This window comes from Microcaecilia unicolor, chromosome 2, assembly GCF_901765095.1.
Source record: "Microcaecilia unicolor chromosome 2, aMicUni1.1, whole genome shotgun sequence".
Lineage (NCBI taxonomy): Eukaryota > Metazoa > Chordata > Amphibia > Gymnophiona > Siphonopidae > Microcaecilia > Microcaecilia unicolor.
Window position 1 is genome coordinate 498698098 of NC_044032.1, and position 18189 is coordinate 498716286.

Consider the following 18189-nt stretch of genomic DNA (forward strand, 5'->3'; position numbering starts at 1 on the left):
GTGAGTCCTTGGGCCACTACCGTGGAGCGGCAGTGGCAGGCAAGATCACCTTCAAGGTACAGACGAGACAAGACTGGACCGGAACCCTGGACTGGAGTTCCACACAGGAATACACGGAACTGGAACGCACCGGACGGATGTGCACTGGAGTGGAGCCCGCTGGACTGGAACACACTGGAGCGGAACCCACGGGACCGGAACCCGCTGGACAGGAACACACTGGACCTAGGCTTCACCTACGCTTAGCCACCTTTCCCCGAGGGTTGAGCCCTCAGGTTCGGGCAGCCGGCAGGACTTACAGGAAAACCCGGAACTGGAACTTGCAAGCAGGAACAGCAGGAATGAGGATCCAGCAGTGCCCCCAGGCACAAAGGTGAAAGCAAGGCAGACAGGCAGGGAATGTCCGGGTTCCGGCAGTAGGCAGGTTTAAAGCAATGGTCAAGTCAAGGAACAAGGCTGAGGCTGGAGTTTCAGTATCAAGGAGTGCTGGCAACAGATGGAACAAGGGCTGAAGCTCCAGAAGCAAAAGAAAACACACATGGGAAATCCAGCAGGCTAAACACAAGAAGACTAGGAAACTGTACACAAGCTAATAGGAAAGCTATGCCCAAGCAAACCAGTCATACACAAGAAACATACACTAAGCAAGCACAGGAAAGCTGTACACAGGCTGACAAAGCAAAGCTGTGCCCAAGCTAACAAGTCATACACTAGGAGCATACACAGAGCAATCTCAGGAGAACTAGTAAAGCTGTACACAGGCTAACAAGCAAAGCTGTGCCCAAGCTAACAAGTCATACACTAGGAACATACACAGAGAACTAGCAAAGCTGTACACAGGCTAACAAGCAAAGCTGTGCCCAAGCTAACAAGTCATACACTAGAAACATACACAGAGCAAACTCAAGAGAACTAGTAAAGCTGTACACAGGCTAACAAGCAAAGCTGTGCCCAAGCTAACAAGTCATACACTAGGAACATACACAGAGAACTAGCAAAGCTGTACACAGGCTAACAAGCAAAGCTGTGCCCAAGCTAGCTAGTCAAACATAGAAACTCACACAGAGCAAACAATGTAGCAGTGTACAGAGCACTCTACATACCAGGGCCCTAAGACGAAATGCAAAGGCCAGGGCTGCAGGCTCTAAGTGATTAATAAAGCCTTTCAACACCAGAGGCACAGCTGCAGCAATCTCCTTGCCTCCAAACAGAGGCTTGACACCCAGAGAAGTCAGCCCACAGGAAGGAACAGCGGGAGCCATCTTGGATACTGGCATAGAGGAGTCGGCAGCCATCTTGGAAGAGGCATAGCCCACACAGGTGAGGTTCAGTAAGGCACTCAGCACACAGAGCCAGAGAGAAACTAAGACAGACACAGAGACAAGTAGAAGCCAGCACAGCCACTGACTCCCAGAAACAGGGTAAGCATGAGGGTGGTCACGGCCACAGACATGACACATATGACCAAGCAATGTTTGTAGCTGACTTTGAAAGTGGTCTCTTAGAAACAAATATACGTGGGATTGAACCCATGAGTGGCTAATAAATTCAAGACAAAAAAAATATATATCTAATTGCCAGAGGGCAGCAATTTCAGTGGAATTATGTGTACTTCAGAAACACAAGTACAAGCAGGTGGTTGTGTGAACTCATACAGTTTGTGGCTGACTCTCCTCTGGTGTGGACGGATATTTGAACAGAAGATTATATCTAATCCACCAGTTGGAAGGGAAAATCGTTATTGAACTTTTTGAATTTGCTCTATGTATGAGGACACTTGGTGGGGTAGGGAAGGGGGGAGGGAGGGCAGGGCTCTGCTAACAAGTCTGCTAACAAGAACTTATAGACTTTTATGATATATATGTACAATGGATAGAAATGCGAAAATTTTAGATTGTTTTATGTGTTTTCAATAAGAAATGAATACATTTTGATATAGTATAAAGTAGTTAAATTTATGATATGAATATTTGTTAGAGATATTCTGAAAACCTGACTTGCCGATGGTCCCCCAGGACAGGTTGAAAACCACTGGACTAGTTTATTACTTTTTCTGGACATAGTAACATAGTAGATGATGGCAGATGAAGACCCGCATGGCCCATCTAGTCTGCCCAAAAAGGCATCCTGAGCCACACCTGCCACTGTACAGGTTACACTCCGTCGTGATCAAACACTGCAACACCACCAAGGCAGTCACACAATCATGGAAGAGTGGTTTTAAAAATTTTGATGCAGCATAGTCACATTCATTAACAATATTTGATTAAACCAGCGATCCAACAATGTTGTAGTCTGACAACATTTTACCTGCTATCGTCCTTAAGATGTCATCCCCTCCCCTCTGAAATATACTCACAGAATATGAATGGAATCCGGTGCTTCATTTTTACTAAATTATAGTGGGAAGTACCAGATACATTAAGGGTGCACACCAGGGGCATAGCCAGACATCACTGGGAGGGGGGCCAGAGCCCGAGGTGGGGGGGCACTGTTTAGCCACCTCCCTTGCCATTGCCCCCCCCCCCCAGCCGCCGCAGCCGCCACATTGGACCCCCCTCCTGCCACCAAACCCGCGCCGTCGCCCCCCCAGCTGCCGCATTGGACCCCTCTCCCACCACCAACCCACCACCGTCGCCGCCCGCCCGCCCCAACCCCGCATCAGGTACCTCGTTTGCTGCAGCCGAAGAGAGTCTTCTTTAGTTCAGCGCCGGAGTAGCGCCTTCGTTCAAGGAAGTTCCTGTTGTGATCAGCTGTTTCTGGCGCCTTATGTGCGTAAGGCATCAGAAACAGCTGATCACAGCAGGAACTTTTTTGAACGAAGGCGCTACTCCGGTGCTGAACTAAAGAAGACTCTCTTTGGCTGCAGTAAATGAGGTATCTGATGCGGCGGCGGGGGCGGGTGGGCGGCAATGGCGGCGGGGGAGGGTTGGTGGCGAGAGGGGGATTCAAGGGGATCGTTGCCAGGGAGGCCAGGGCCAAATCTACGGGGGCCCAGGCCCCCTCAGGACCCACGTAGCTATGCCACTGGTGCACACATATGAGTTCTGTGGGAGTTATGATGAGTCACCCTACCATGAGGGTGATCTCAGCTATGGAGAGCTGGAAAGTGAGAAGTTAAAAAAAATGGGCAAAATTCTGGGTACTTCTGAATGAAGGCCATGATAAAATATGCTCAGTAAGTCCAAGTAAGAAGGAGGAAGCTGCCATAACCCCCCCGAACAAAAAATTAGATATTAAGGGGAAAATGTCTGGTGCATCTCCTTGTGCACTTACCCTGTGTTTCTAGTGTATGCCTGTCCCAACATGCAGTCGTCAGGTGGGGAATCTGGGTTAAACCAAAAATCTGCAAAGCACATGTTGGATTCTGATTTCAGAGGTGCTGCACGCTCAAACCCATAATCACTGAAAAACAAACAATGCATCAGATCAGTGAGATATATACTATTATTTTTACTACATCTGGGGGAATGTGGCAGGACATTACAACTTCTATATTTTACGGCTCTTGATCTGGAACATTCTTTTGACCGTGGACTTCCTGGTTATGGTGTCTGGGATAGAACTTACTTATTAAAGGACTGCAACCCAGCAGGATCAATTAGAGGAGAAAATTGTTAATCATATGCACAACAAACATATACACTCCATCCACAATACTTCCTGTGTCATCCACCACAACATAGTTGCTCACTATTCAAAGTTAGAGTTCCTGTACTATCAAACAATTGCTTCAGTCAGAGATAATGCTGATCCATACACTTTTACAATGTAATATTTCACAATGATGGTTCATCATATCATATTTTACTCATCTTGTCAAAAAATACAGCAGTCAACTTCATATCATATCATTGAGCATTTTGGACCTGATTTATGAAGCTTGTTTCTCATAGATACAGAATAGGAAAAAGAAGTGTAATAAATCAGAGCATTTACTGCTATACAAATACTTCATTCTCACTGTTATTGTAGCTTCTTAACATGACTGGCAGCAAGCATGCAAGCATATACTGTGACAGACAAGCCTCTCACCCTGAAATATTAAAATATCTATTAGGCTATTTTCTTAATGGAATGGACTGCCATGAAAAACTGCATACTTAGTAATCATGGCTGAAGCAAAGGGATGAATAAGGCTGGAGAAATACATAGGTCAAGTTCTACTATGGAGGTAGGTAGAAAATTCTGAGATATTTAGGGGGGAATTCATCAAGCGGCATTAGGGCTTTAAGCCATGTTAAAGCAACTTAAACAGCTCTAATGCCACTTTTAAAAACATATTTCGGCACTATTGAAGTTGCCATGCATTAGTGGGTAATGAAATGCAAAATATGCAAATGCATGTTTTGCATCTCATTACTATGCAAATACCCTAATGTACTTGCAGTGATCCATGGCAAGTCGTGTTAGGGACAAAAAGCACGGTACAATAATCCCAGCAAAAAGCTGGGGGTTATTTTACCATCTGGGATTATCGGGCTGCAAAACCATGGACCGATGCTACATGACCTGTAGAAGTGGTTTCCCTCAGCATCCCCAGCAGCATCCAGACCCCAACCCCCTGACCCACCCTGGGAGCATTGAGATCCCCCAAACCCCCTCCAGCAGCATCCAGACCCCCTCCCATAGGTGCTACCTGATCCTCACAGTATAGGTTTTCCTATGTGATTCATACCCACATGTACCAAGACAGCCGGCTCCTCCCCTGCACTATCTAAAATCCTATCTAGGTGACGCATGAGGTTTGCCACCTTCATACCAGGCAGCGTCCAGAAGGTATAAGAAAGAAATACCTTGTAAGAATAAGGAGAAATGAGTTTGATTTCATTTATTAAACTTGATGAATTGCTTTTTTAAAAAGTGACAAAATCACCTCTCTTCTACTTTAAGGATAGAACCCAATGCTGTTTCACAAAAAATTGTGGAAAAAAAAGGCCTCAGAAGATCAAGAGCATTAAACAAACCAGCCACAGTTGAAAATAGTAGAAAGCTCACTTTCAATCATCTGTCATAAAAAACCTTTCTACTCTAGCATCAGGTAACTATGACTCAGATTATTCTTTCCAATGTTCATCACTTTGCATTTGTCCACATTAAATTTCATCTGCCATTTGGATGGTCAGTCTTCACGTTTCCTAAGGTCTTCCTGCAATTCTTCACAGTCTGCATGTGTTTTGACAACTGTGAATAGTTTTGTGTTGTCTGCAAACATAATCACCTCACTCATTGTTCCCATTTCATTAATAAATATGTTAAAAAGCACTGGTCCCAGTACAGATCCTTGGGGCACTCCACTATTCACCCTCCTCCACTAAGAGAACTGGCCATTTAACTCTACCTGCTGTTATCTATCCATCAACCAATTCCTAATCCACAACAGAACATTGCCTCCTATTTTATGACTCTAACTTTCTCAGGGGTCTCTCATGAGGGGCTTGTTAAATGTTTTCTGAAAATCTAACATAGTAACATAACATAACATAATAGATCACGGCATATAAAGACCTGTACAGTCCATCCAGTCTGCTCATCAAGATATGTAATGAGTTTATGATGTGTTACTTCATATGTATACCTGATCTTGATTTGTCCTTGCCATTTTCAGGGCAGAGACCTTAGAAGTCTTTCCCAGCACTGGCTTTGCTTCCCAATTAGAGGTGTTGCTACCTAATCTCCGCTAAAACTCTTTGGATCCATTCCTTCTAATCAGGATTCTTTTGTGTTTATGACATGCATTTTTGAATTCCGTTACTGTTTTCATCTGCACCACTTCCAAGGGAGGGCATTTTAGATACCTACCACCCTCTCAGTGAAGAAATACTTCCTGACATTATTCCTGAGTCGGCCCCCTTTCAATCTCAATTCATGTCCACCTCTCTGTTCCCGTCTCTGGAAAAGGTTTGTCTGCAAATTTATACCTATCAAATATCTGAATGTCTGTATAATATCACCTTGGTTTCACCTTTCCTCCAGGGTATATATGTTCAGGTCAGCAAGTCTCTCCTTATATGTCTTGCTCCGTAAACTCCATACCATTTTTGTTGCTTTTGTCTGATCTGTTTCAAGTCTTTTTACATCCTTAGCAAGATACGGCCTCCAGACCTGGACACAATACCCCAATATCTAGATGCAGTACATTGACCAGCTCATCTTTATCCCAATGTTTATTCACGCATTCATAGAAATGAAGCAAATTGGTGAGGCAAGACTTCCTTTGGCTGAATCCATGTTGATTCTGTCCCATTAAACCATGTTTGTCTATGTATTCAGTGATTTTATTCTTTATAGTTCTACTGTTTTGCTTGGTACTGATGTCAGGCTTACTGGTCTGTAATTTCACAGATTACTCCTGGATCCTTTTTTAAAAATAGGTGTTACATTGGCCACCTTCTAATCTTCAAGTACTATGGACGATTTTAACAACAGGTTACAGATCACTAACAGCAGATCTGCAATTTGATATTTGAGTTCTTTCAATACATTTGGATTCATGCTATCCAGTCCAGGTGATTTATTACTCTTTGATTCGTCAGTTTGGCTCAGTACATCTTCCAGATTCATCAAGATTTCTTTCAGTTCCTCCACATCGTCACCCTTAACGGACAACTCACAAGGAACTACTTTAGGGCCCCTTTTACAAAGCAGCGGTAAGCTCAACACAGGTTTACTGCTCACTAAAAAGGAACTATCGCCGGGCTACCACAGCAGCCCACCGGTAGTTCTGACCCCCAGCGCGCCGTCATATCCGGCGCTACAAAAATATATTTGTTTTTGTAGTGCCGGAGTGTACCTGGAGATAATCACTGCCCGGTTACCACCACCTCAATGGGCCACATGGCCATTTCTTTAAAAAAAGAAAGGCTTCCCTTTTACCCGCTGCAGTAAAAGAGGGCTTCAGCGTGCATCAAAAACACGCATCGACGTCAGCGCAGGCCCCCTTTTGACACAACTTGGTAAAAGGGGCCCTTAGTTTTTCTGTCTCCATCCGCTGGTAGATGGACATAACTCAATGGTATGAACTTGTACAGTATAGATGAGAAGATCAAATATTCAGATAATAAGCAAGGTGGGAAAACCAATTTGTTTTCATTAAGTCAAAAATTATATTGTTTAATAAGCAAAAAATTAAATTATATACAAATGTACTACAGAGTTTCAGTAAATCTGCTGCAGAAATTTTTTAAACTGTTGCTGCAGAATCTACCCTGATCTGCTACAGGAAGCTGGGGGCTGTGAGTGTAAGAAATTATTACCACAAAGGACAGCTTTTGCTGTTTCTCAAAAATGGACAGATCTTGCTTATGAGCTTTATTGTACCTGTCAAAATTCCTCCCTGTGTGAAATCACAGATTTCCTAAAATTAGCATCCTGGGTCAAAATGTAAACTATTTACCATGCTCTCTAGAATTGCTTAGTGAAAATCTCAAGCCAAATGGGAACAATATCTGAAAAAGCTAAAGAGCCAGCCCACTGACAAAGACATGAGCAGCCCATAATTGAAGGGTAGGTTATTGGTAACAGTGAGAGATAGCACATCACAAATTAAATCCGGAAAATCACATTGTGGAAAGTATATGAATTTATTTGCATTCTGCAGAGGGAAATAAGTATTTAATCCCTCTGGCAAACAAGACCTAATACTTGGTGGCAAAACCCTTGTTGGCAAGCACAGCGGTCAGACGTCTTCTGTAGTTGATGATGAGGTTTGCACACATGTCAGGAGGAATTTGGTCCACTCCTCTTTGCAGATCATCTCTAAATCATTAAGAGTTCTGGGCTGTCGCTTGGCAACTCGCAGCTTCAGCTCCTCCATAAGTTTTCAATGGGATTAAGGTCTGGTGACGGCTAGGCCACTCCATGACCCTAATGTGCTTCTTCCTGAGCCACTCCTTTGTTGCCTTGGCTGTATGTTTGGGTCATGTCGTGCTGGAAGACCCAGCCAAGACCCATTTTAAGGCCCTGGCGGAGGGAAGGAGGTTGTCACTAGAATTTTACGGTACATGGCCCATCCATTCTTCCCATTGATGCGGTGAAGTAGTCCTGTGCCCTTAGCAGAGAAACACCCCCAAAACATAACATTCCACCTCCATGCTTGACAGTGGGGACGGTGTTCTTTGGGTCATAGGCAGCATTTCTCTTCCTCCAAACACGGCGAGTTGAGTTCATGCCAAAGAGCTCAATTTTGTCTCATCTGACCCCAGAACCTTCTCCAATCACTCTCGGCATCATCCAGGTGTTCACTGGCAAACTTCAGACGGGCCGTCACATGTGCCTTCCGGAGCAGGGGGACCTTGCGGGCACTGCAGGATTGCAATCCGTTATGTCGTAATGTGTTACCAATGGTTTTCGTGGTGACGTGGTCCCAGCTGCCTTGAGATCATTGACAAGTTCCCCCCTTGTAGTTGTAGGCTGATTTCTAACCTTCCTCATGATCAAGGATACCCACGAGGTGAGATTTTGCGTGGAGCCCAGATCTTTGTCGATTGACAGTCATTTGTACTTCTTCCATTTTCTTACTATGGCACCAACAGTTGTCTCCTTCTCGCCCAGCGTCTTACTGATGGTTTTGTAGCCCATCCAGCCTTGTGCAGGTGTATGATCTTGTCCCTGACATCCTTAGACAGCTCCTTGCTCTTGGCCATTTTGTAGAGGTTAGAGTCTGACTGATTCACTGAGTCTGTGGACAGGTGTCTTTCATACAGGTGACCATTGCCGACAGCTGTCTGTCATGCAGGTAACGAGTTGATTTGGAGCATCTACCTGGTCTGTAGGGGCCAGATCTCTTACTGGTTGGTGGGGATCAAATACTTATTTCCCTCTGCAGAATGCAAATAAATCATATACTTTCCACAATGTGATTTTCCGGATTTAATTTGTGATGTGCTATCTCTCACTGTTACCAATAACCTACCCTTCAATTATGGGCTGCTCATGTCTTTGTCAGTGGGCAAACTTACAAAATCAGCAAGGGATCAAATACTTATTTCCCCCACTGTAACTTTTATGTAAACAAAAACAGAGCTCAGCTTCTTAAGTCGGCCTTTTCACTCTGCTTCTGCCAGTCACAGTATAGAACCAACGCAAACTTGGCTTAAATGTACTTTTGTGATGTGTATAAACTCTCTTTCATAGGCATGCAACATTCTCCCATCGAGCCTAAAATGTCTTGCATAAAAATGGTGGGGGGCCACCACACAACGTAGATGATTCATCTGCTTATCTTAACGCCAGATATTCAGTGGGCCTATTTGTTTAGGTAGTATGGAACTGGAAAAGTAGGAATTGTCTAAGAAACTGACAAATGCCACCTTAGCAGATTCCATCTTGTACTGTGAAAAGAAGGCCAGTATGTGCAAATAGAATACCACTGTGCTTCTTTATCTACATTGACAAAGAGAGTCTCCTTTGATAAGAGAAGTAAGGAGGGTCCAAAAGTAACCTGTGTTTAATTTAGATGTCTTCTTCCAGAAAAATAAACAATGGCCTATATTTATCTTAAGTAAGCTGGTTATAAATGTTAGGCTATTGTTAAATGTAGTTGAGTAATACTATGGGGTCCTTTTACTAAGGTGCGCTAATGGATTTAGGGCCCTGTTTACTAAGACGCGTTAGCGTTTTTAACGTGCCTACAGTTAGCGTGCGTGCTGTGTAGGTGCCTATAGGGATATTGTAGGAGCGTACATGGTTAACGTGCATTAAAAACACTAACACGCCTATAACATGGCTTAGTAAACAGGGCCCTTAGTGTGTGCTAGCAATTAGCACGTGCTAAATACTGCACAGCCCACTGTATATCTATGGACTGCATGGCACTTAACGCACACTAATTCGTTAGTATGCACTAAATCCATTAGCACGCCTTAGTAAAAGGACCTTTATGTAACAAGCCTTTTCTTTTGTGTTACACAGGTATACTTCTGGGCTCATTTTTGAAAAAGAAGGACGCCCATCTTTCAACATAAATCGGAAGATAGACGTCCTTCTCCCAGGGTCGTCCAAATCGGTATAATCAAAAGCCAATTTTGGACGTCCCCAACTGCACTCCGTCGCAGGGACGGCCAAAGTTCAAGGGAGCGTGTCGGAGGCGTAGCGAAAGCGGGACTTGGGCATGCCTAACACTTGGACGTCCTTGACCCATAATCAAAAAAGAAGGACGTCCCTGACGAACACTTGGACGTTTTCACCTGGACCTGTTTTTCTTATGACTAAGGCATAAAAAGGTGCCCGAACTGACCAGATGACCACCAGAGAGAATCGGGGATGTCCTTTTGTTACTCCCCCAGTGGTCACTAACCCCCTTCCACCCTCGAAAAACATCTTTAAAAATATTTCGTGCCAGCCTCTATGCCAGCCTCAGATGTTATACTCAGGTCCATGACAGCAGTATGCAGGTCCCTGGAGCAGTTTTAGTGGGTGAGTGCACTTCAGAAAGGCAGACCCAGGCCCATCCGCCCCTACCTGTTATGTTTGTGGGGGAAACAGGGAGCCCTCCAAAACCCACCAGAAACCCTCTGTACCCATATATAAGTGCCCCCCTTCACCCATAAGGGCTATGGTAGTAGTGTACAGTTGGGGGTAGTGGGTTTTGGGGGGGCTCAGCAAACAAGGTAAGGGAGCTAAGTACCTGGGAGCAATTTATGAAGTCCACTGCAGTGCCCCCTAGGGTGCCTGGTTGGTGTCCTGGCATGTCAGGGGGACCAGTGCACTACAAATGCTGGCTCCTCCCATGACCAAATGGCTTGCATTTGGTCGTTTCTGAGATGGACGTCCTTGGTTTCGAATATCCCTGAAAATCAGAAATGACCATGTCTAGGGACGTCCATTTCTAAGGATGACCAAATTTAAGGATTTGGATGTCCCTGACCATATTTTCAAAACAAAAGATAGACATCCATCTTGCTTCAAAAATACGGGTTTCCCCGCCCCTGGATCGGGACGTTTTGCAAGGACGTCCAAATCGAAACGTGGACGTCCCTTTCGAAAATGCCCCTCTAGATATGTTAGTATATTTGCTTAGATCAAGTTCTGCTTTGGGAAGATATGTCTTGATCTTTGTATAGATTTACTGGCTGTTTCATGCTTAGCCAACCCACTAATGCAGGAAATTTTCTGCTTATATAACTCATGCCTTTTCCACTATTTGGCAATGAGCTTATGAGTGAGGATTGAGAACTGACCGTCAGTCCAGCTTAAGTGAATTCCTTCATTGCTGGCAATTATCCTTTTAATAAAAGATAGCTCAAACTGACAGCTTTGTAGAGTGTTATTGTAGCAGCCTGGTTTCATCACTAGTAGATTTTTTTGAATGAACATTCTATCTTACATGATTCCCAATAAGGATTCAGGTCTGGGTACAGCACTGAAATGGTGCTGGTCATGCTGATCTCAGAAATTAGGAAGGAGATAAGTTTGGGTAGGAAGGTAATTATTCTTCAATTTGATATATCAAGTGCTTTCGACATATTGGATCAGTGGTCCCCAAACCTTGACCTGGAGGCACTCCAGCCAGTCAGGTTTCCAAGATGCCCACAATGAAAATTAATGAAAAAGATATGCATTAAGTGGAAGCAGACAGTGCATACAAATCTCTCTCATGAATATTCATTGTGGATATCCAGAAAACCTGACTGACTTGGGTGCCTCCAGGACTAGGTTTGGGAACCACTGTAGTAGATCGTGAGCTGATGTTGCATTTATTGGACTCACCAGACATTGGTGGGACTGTTATTAGTGGTTTCAAGGTTTTTGGGAAGTAGGTCATATCAGGTAAAGGTATCAGGTCATTTCTCTTCTGTTTGGACTTCTGATTGTGGTGTTCCCCAGGGCTCTCCAATTTCACTAATAATATTTAATATATTAATGTTATTTTTAGGGAGGAATTGGATGACTGTGGTTTCTGTTTTTTTATTATTATTTATGCTGATGACTATTTTTATTCCTTTTGATGGTGATATTGAAGAGATCTTGGGGGACATTAAAAAAGTTTGGATATTTTAAAAAGATAAGCTAATACTTTTAACTTGAAGCTTAATAGAGAAAAAAAATAAAAAATTTGATAGTAAGTAGTCCTTTCAAGTCAATTATTCAGATACTTTTATAATTGACTCAGTGACTTATAAGGTGAATATAAGTATGAAGATTCTAGAAGTGATCATAGATAGTTATTTTACATTTGATCAAGTGTGAAATGTAGTTTCTAAGACTTAAAATTTTGTGGAATTTTCGAAGAATTCAAGCTTCAGAGATATTTCAATGGTTGTTCAATCGCTGGTTCTATCATACACAGTAGAACTCCGGAAATCCGGACCACCTGAGAATACGGACCCTTTCAATTTCTGGAATTTGGCCAAATGCCTGAGAATCTGGACTCCCTCAATGTGTTATTAAACTCTGGAATTCTTTGCCAGAGAATGTGGTAAAAGCAGTTAGCTTAGCAGGGTTTAAAAAAGATTTGGGTAATTTCCTAAAAGAAAAGTCCATAAGCCATTATTAAGGTGGAGCTGGGAAAATCCACTGCTTATTTTTAGGATAAGCAACATAAAATGTGTTTTACTGTTCTGGAATCTTGCCAGGTACTTGTGACTTCGATTGGCCACTGCTGGAAATACTGGGCTTGATGGAACTTCAGTCTGTCCCAGTATGGCAATGCTTATGTTCTTATGTTCAAAACAATTTAACTGGCCAGAAATGGCTCCTGGCTGGTTAAATCTCTTGTTCAGGGTTAACCCACCCCGCCCTTCTGCAAACAGGAAGTTGAATCAGAAGGGGTGGAATGGGTCAGAGGGAAAGGCAGGGTGCAGGCCATGGCAGCCTGTGAGTAACTTGGCTGCCACTGGTGCTGCAGCACTGAAGACTTCTTGTACACCAGGGAAACTACAGGCAGGGCTGGGAGGGGATGGAGAGATGCTGGACCCTGCGGAGGGGAGGTAAGATAGGTGTAGCCACGAGGGGGCCTTGGGGGCCTGGGCTACTCCTTCAGGCTCAGACCCAGGCCATAAGGGACCCTCCTCACCTTCTGTTTTGGTAGTTGCACCAGAGGCCATTCAGACTCTGATCTCCCCCCACTAGCATGACACAAGTCTGCTTTTATTTTAATCTCCCACTGCTCTTCCAACACAAGGCTTCCCAGACTCCCTAAAATCCAACCCAAGCCCTCCCAGATTTCCATGAACTTTTGTAGCTGTTTGCAGGCAGGCAGGACAGGTGCTTACCTACTGCCAGTTTGCCCATTGCTGTCAAAATGTCTCCAGCTCAGCATTACCACACACTTTGACTGCATTACAGTTCAAAGTGTGAAGCTAGCATCAATTTGACAGTGATGGGAGAAACTGGCAAAAGGAAGGTAGATGCTGCATCTACTGCAGTGGTGTGCTGGAGCCGGCTCGCACCGGCTCGCATGGGCCAGTTGTTAAATTTTCTTCCGGCTTGCGAGCCAGTTGTTGAAAATAGCGAGCTGGCTTTGGCTCTCCGCCCTCCCTCCTCCCTCTCTCCGGATCCGCCTCACCGCCTGCTTGTTTTTCAAATTCTTCGCTTCCAGCGCCGAGTCGCTGACTGTCCTGAGTCCTCCCTTGCCGATTTGCGCTTTACAAATGGCCACCGAGACTTCCAGAGGCAGCCTCGCGAGACTTCGGCAGCCATTTTGAAGCGCAAATCGGCAAGGGAGGACTCAGGACAGTCGGCGACTCGGCGCTGGAAGCGAAGAATTTAAAAAACAAGCGGGCGGTGAGGGACCGGATCGGGAGGGAGGGAGGGAGGAGAAGAAGAATTCACAAAACAACTCGGGAGGGGGTGGCAGGGGGTAAAAGAGAGTCGCTGCTGGGCATGGGTGGATGGAGGGGGTCGCTGGACATGGGTGCATGCAGGGCAGGGCAGAAGAGGGTCGCTGGGTATGGGTGCATGCAGGGCAGGGGAGAGGAGGGTCACTGCTGGACATGGGTGCATGCAGGGCAGGAGAGAGGAGGGTACACTTCTGGACATGGGTGCATGCAGGGCAGGGGAAAGGAGGGTCACTGCTGGACATGGGTGCATGCAGGGGAGAGGAGGGTCACTGCTAGACATCTGGGTGCATGCAGGGCAGGGCAGGGGAGAGGAGGGTCACTGCTGGACATGGGTGCATGCAGGGCAGGGGAGAGGAGGGTACACTGCTGGACATGGGTGCATGCAGGGCAGGGGAAAGGAGGGTCACTGCTGCACATGGGTGCATGCAGGGGAGAGGAGGGTCACTGCTGCACATGGGTGCATGCAGGGGAGAGGAGGGTCACTGCTAGACATCTGAGTGCATGCAGGGCAGGGCAGAGGAGGGTCGCTGGGTATGGGTGCATGCAGGGCAGGGGAGAGGAGGGTCACTGCTGGACATGGGTGCATGCAGAGCAGGGGAGAGGAGGGGAGAGAGAAGAAATGCTGGACATGGATGGAGGGCAGAGAAGAGTGAGGAAGGAGATGAGATGAGGGAAAAGGAAGAGAGGAGAAAAACTGCACATGGATGAAGAAAATAGGCAGAAGCTGAGAACCAGAAATGAAGAAGAAAGGAGGAAAGAAATAAATGTAAAGGAAGCCCTGGAAACAGAGTTAAGAGGACAGATAGCAGCAGAATCGGATACTGTGCCAGCATGATCAGAAAAACAGTCACCAGACAACAATGGTAGAAAAAAAATCATTTTATTTTCATTATAGTGTTTGGAATATGTTCACTTTGAGAATCAGGTGCTCAACATTAAAAGTTTATATTTATTTACTTATTTATGGCATTTTATCCCACATTAAACATGAATTAGATTGGAACCTGGGATCATTTAATTTTTTTTCCTGGAGAGAGTAATGCATTGCCCCCCTCCCCCGCTATAGCCAGCTCTGCAATTTTGGGGGGGCGCAGAGGTGGACGGGGGGGGGGTTGCTGAGGTGGACCGGGGAGAGAGCCTGTTGCTAAAAATTTACCAGCACACCACTGATCTACTGTATAGATTATTGTAATATTATGCATGTTGGTTGTAAAATAACTATTGCATAAGTTGCATCAGCCGAAAATATGGCAGCACAATTGATCTATGGAATGTCTAAATACGAGTGAGTTATGCCAATCATGTTAGAGCTGCATTGAATGCTGGCAGAAGCACACTCTATTTTTAAACTTTGTGTGCTTATTTACCGAATAGTTTGCGGGATGTCGCCTAATTATATGCAGGGCATGATTAATTTACCAGTACACAATGCTTCTGTTGCAACTAGAGATTTTTTAAGGTTACATTATCCTTCATGTAACAAGATTTTTTATACACATATTCGTTGTGTTTTTCATATCAGGCAACTAAATGGTGGAATTCTTTACTGGTTGAAATACAGATCCAGCACAATTTTAATTTGTTTCGTGAAATGCTGAAGATCTATTTATTTAGGAAATTTCTGGTAAGCAAATTTGATTGGTCATTGAAGTTTATGGATGTAGAGTGGGTTATATTTTATTTTTATGATTATCTTGATGTTATATTACTTCTGTCTTATGTTATTTTGATGCTGTGTGTAAGCCACATGGAACTTGTGAGGTATATGTGGCATATAAGTGTAAAAGTAAAGCATATGTGGCCCTAACCCTAAACATAGGCACCAGTTCTGCGGGTGCTGGCCACCCCAAATATTTTTATGATATGTGTTATTAAATTTGAAGCAGAAATCTCCATGCCGCAGAGCAGCAAAGGCAGACAGGCAGGAAACATTTCTGCATCCCAGTTACTGGTCCCACCTCTCCCTGTATCCTATTGGCTAAAATGTCTGATCAATGAGTACAGGAGGAAGAGAGAAAGATGTTTTACAACCCATTGGCTGACTGTGTTTGACTGATGGACTTCGGGGGGAGGAAGGAGCTGCTGTAACTAAAGATAGAGGCACTTCCTGCTTGCACCTACCAATGAGGAGGGGAAGAACAAGAGATAGACACTAAGGGGTCCTTTTACTAAGGTGCGCTGAAAAATGGGCTGCGGTAGTATAGACGCATGTTGTGGATGTGAGCAGATCCATTTTTCAGTGCACCTGTAAAAAAGGCCTTTTTAAAAATTTTGCCAGAAATAGATGTGCGGCAAAATAAAAATTAGTGCGCGTCCATTTTGGGTCTGAGACCTTACTGCCAGCCATTGACTTAGCGGTAAGGCCTCTCGCGTTAACTGTGCGGTAATTGCCTAAGTGCATCAAGTCGGAGTTACCACCTGATTTTCGCAGCGCCAGAAAATAAAATATATTTATTTTCTTGTGCGCATAGCGGACGTGCATAAAAAATACACGGGCCACGTGGTAGCCAGGTGGTAACTCCAAATTGACGCGTGTTGGGTGCACATAGGCGCCTACACGGCTTAGTAAAAGGGCCCCTGAGAGAAGGAAATCAGACTAAGTCACATAACATTTTGGCATGACAATTTTTTTATGAGTTGTCACAGTAATATGTTTAGAGGTTAAGATAAAAAAAAGATAGAGAAGCACTAGGAGAGGAATAGTGGAGCAAAGAAGAGGTGAAGGGGTTTGAAAGGGGTTATTGGCTGGGAGACAGATTGCAGCTGTGAAAAGCTGGAGGTGGCAGAAAGGAACTATAATGGGAAGAGAGGCTAGGTGATAGTGACAGGTTAAGGAGAGGAATAGAAAAGGATAACTATCTTTTCCTTTCGATTACTGTTTTTCCCGAATTTTGACTTCCACTGGGATGCTATTAAGTTTGGACTTCCAATTACCCGATTGTGTGTGAAGTGGACTTATTTCAGGGAGCACCGCTACCAAGAAAATCCAGGCACAGAATCCAGGTAACAAAAGAGATGAATGAGGGCCCTGAAGAGAATTCTTCCCCCGATACACCATTGCATCACCATCTTATTGTCTGTGTAGCCCCAGATAATAACCTTGAATGATTTCCACCTGGGGGGACCCTACACTATTAAAGAAGAAAATGTAAATATGCAAATCTGAAACACTGTACTCTCTGCTCATCCCTTGTGATCCCAAGACAAGATTATTTCAATTCATTTCACATATTAGAGAAGGATAGATCTTTTTATGATTGCTACTGCTCTCCAACTCATTCTTAAAAATTGGAAACAGGCTGGAAATCTCAATGAATACTTCTGGTCTACAAGTATGAAGCTACTATTGCAGAATGTTCTGGATGTGTTAGAAGATTTCTTGAACGATGGTCTACCTTACGAGATTATTTGTCTCATTCTGTATAAGTTCTAGTTCCTTTTCTCCTGGGGGGTTGGAGGATCTTCGCTAGCCTGCATTCAGCTTGTATATTCTGTGTTTTAATATTGTTATTTTTTGAAAAAGTTAATAAAGATGTGTGAACTTAAAAAAAATGCTATCCAGTTAGTGGTGGGTCAATCTGGGGGCAGAGTCAGGGAGGAGCCAGGAGTTACATGGCTACCGGTGATTTTCAGTCCGCTAATCGGGTTAGTACCCAGATAAAGGCTGTCCTAACTTTATCTGGGCACCAGTCTGAATATTGACTACACCCAGATATCTTTTGGCAGACACTGAAGACCCAGATACTCAATGCTAGTTCTTGAATTAGGCCCAGCATTGAATATCCAGGTCATTTTCTGTCCATAGTGGTCAGAACTTTTGCAAACGCTGACCACCGCAGGCTCAATATCAGCCTCAATATATATCATATATCCTCTGCTGACAGTACTTTCAGCTTTTACAGAGGTTTGCAGGTAAATATTAAAAGTCCACTAGTCACCAGATATTCCCAGATGGTTCATGCTTAGTGCCACGTTTCATACCTTGAATTGAACTCCTTGAAAGGGTAACTTAAATCCTATGATTTCAACATCTCAACAAGTTGTGGCTACCAAAGATGCTAGAGCAGGGCTTGACAAACTCCAGGGACTAGGTTGCCAAAGTGATGCCTAGAGCTTAGGTTGCCAAAGTGATGCCTAGAGCTTAGAGCAGATGGACAGCAGTTTAGCAACATCAAGACCACACAAAGAATGATGTGCATAGGCATCCTAATTGGGGACGGGGGGGGGGGGGGGGGGGGGGGGAGGGTTGCTGCTTTCAATTTCTGTATGATGCCACCAGACAGAGCCAGTCAAGGACAGGCAGAATGGTGACACTGAAAACTTAAGCTCCCGCCACACTGCAGAAGATTTAGAGGTGCCAGGCAGGTAGGAGATGGGTTCTGATGTTGGGAATAGGGCTGGCAGCAGA

The 18189-nt window shown here is 44.4% G+C and overlaps 1 protein-coding gene across 2 annotated transcripts in view; it reads right to left on the minus strand.

The window, feature by feature from the left end:
• SORCS2 (sortilin related VPS10 domain containing receptor 2) overlaps nt 1-18189 on the minus strand; it is a 1538136-nt gene that overhangs the window by 66374 nt on the left and 1453573 nt on the right. For both annotated transcript variants that reach the window (XM_030191157.1, XM_030191158.1), the window contains one exon: nt 3277-3405. In XM_030191157.1, coding sequence (XP_030047017.1) covers nt 3277-3405 — 129 coding nt within the window. The remainder of the gene's footprint in view (nt 1-3276; nt 3406-18189) is intronic.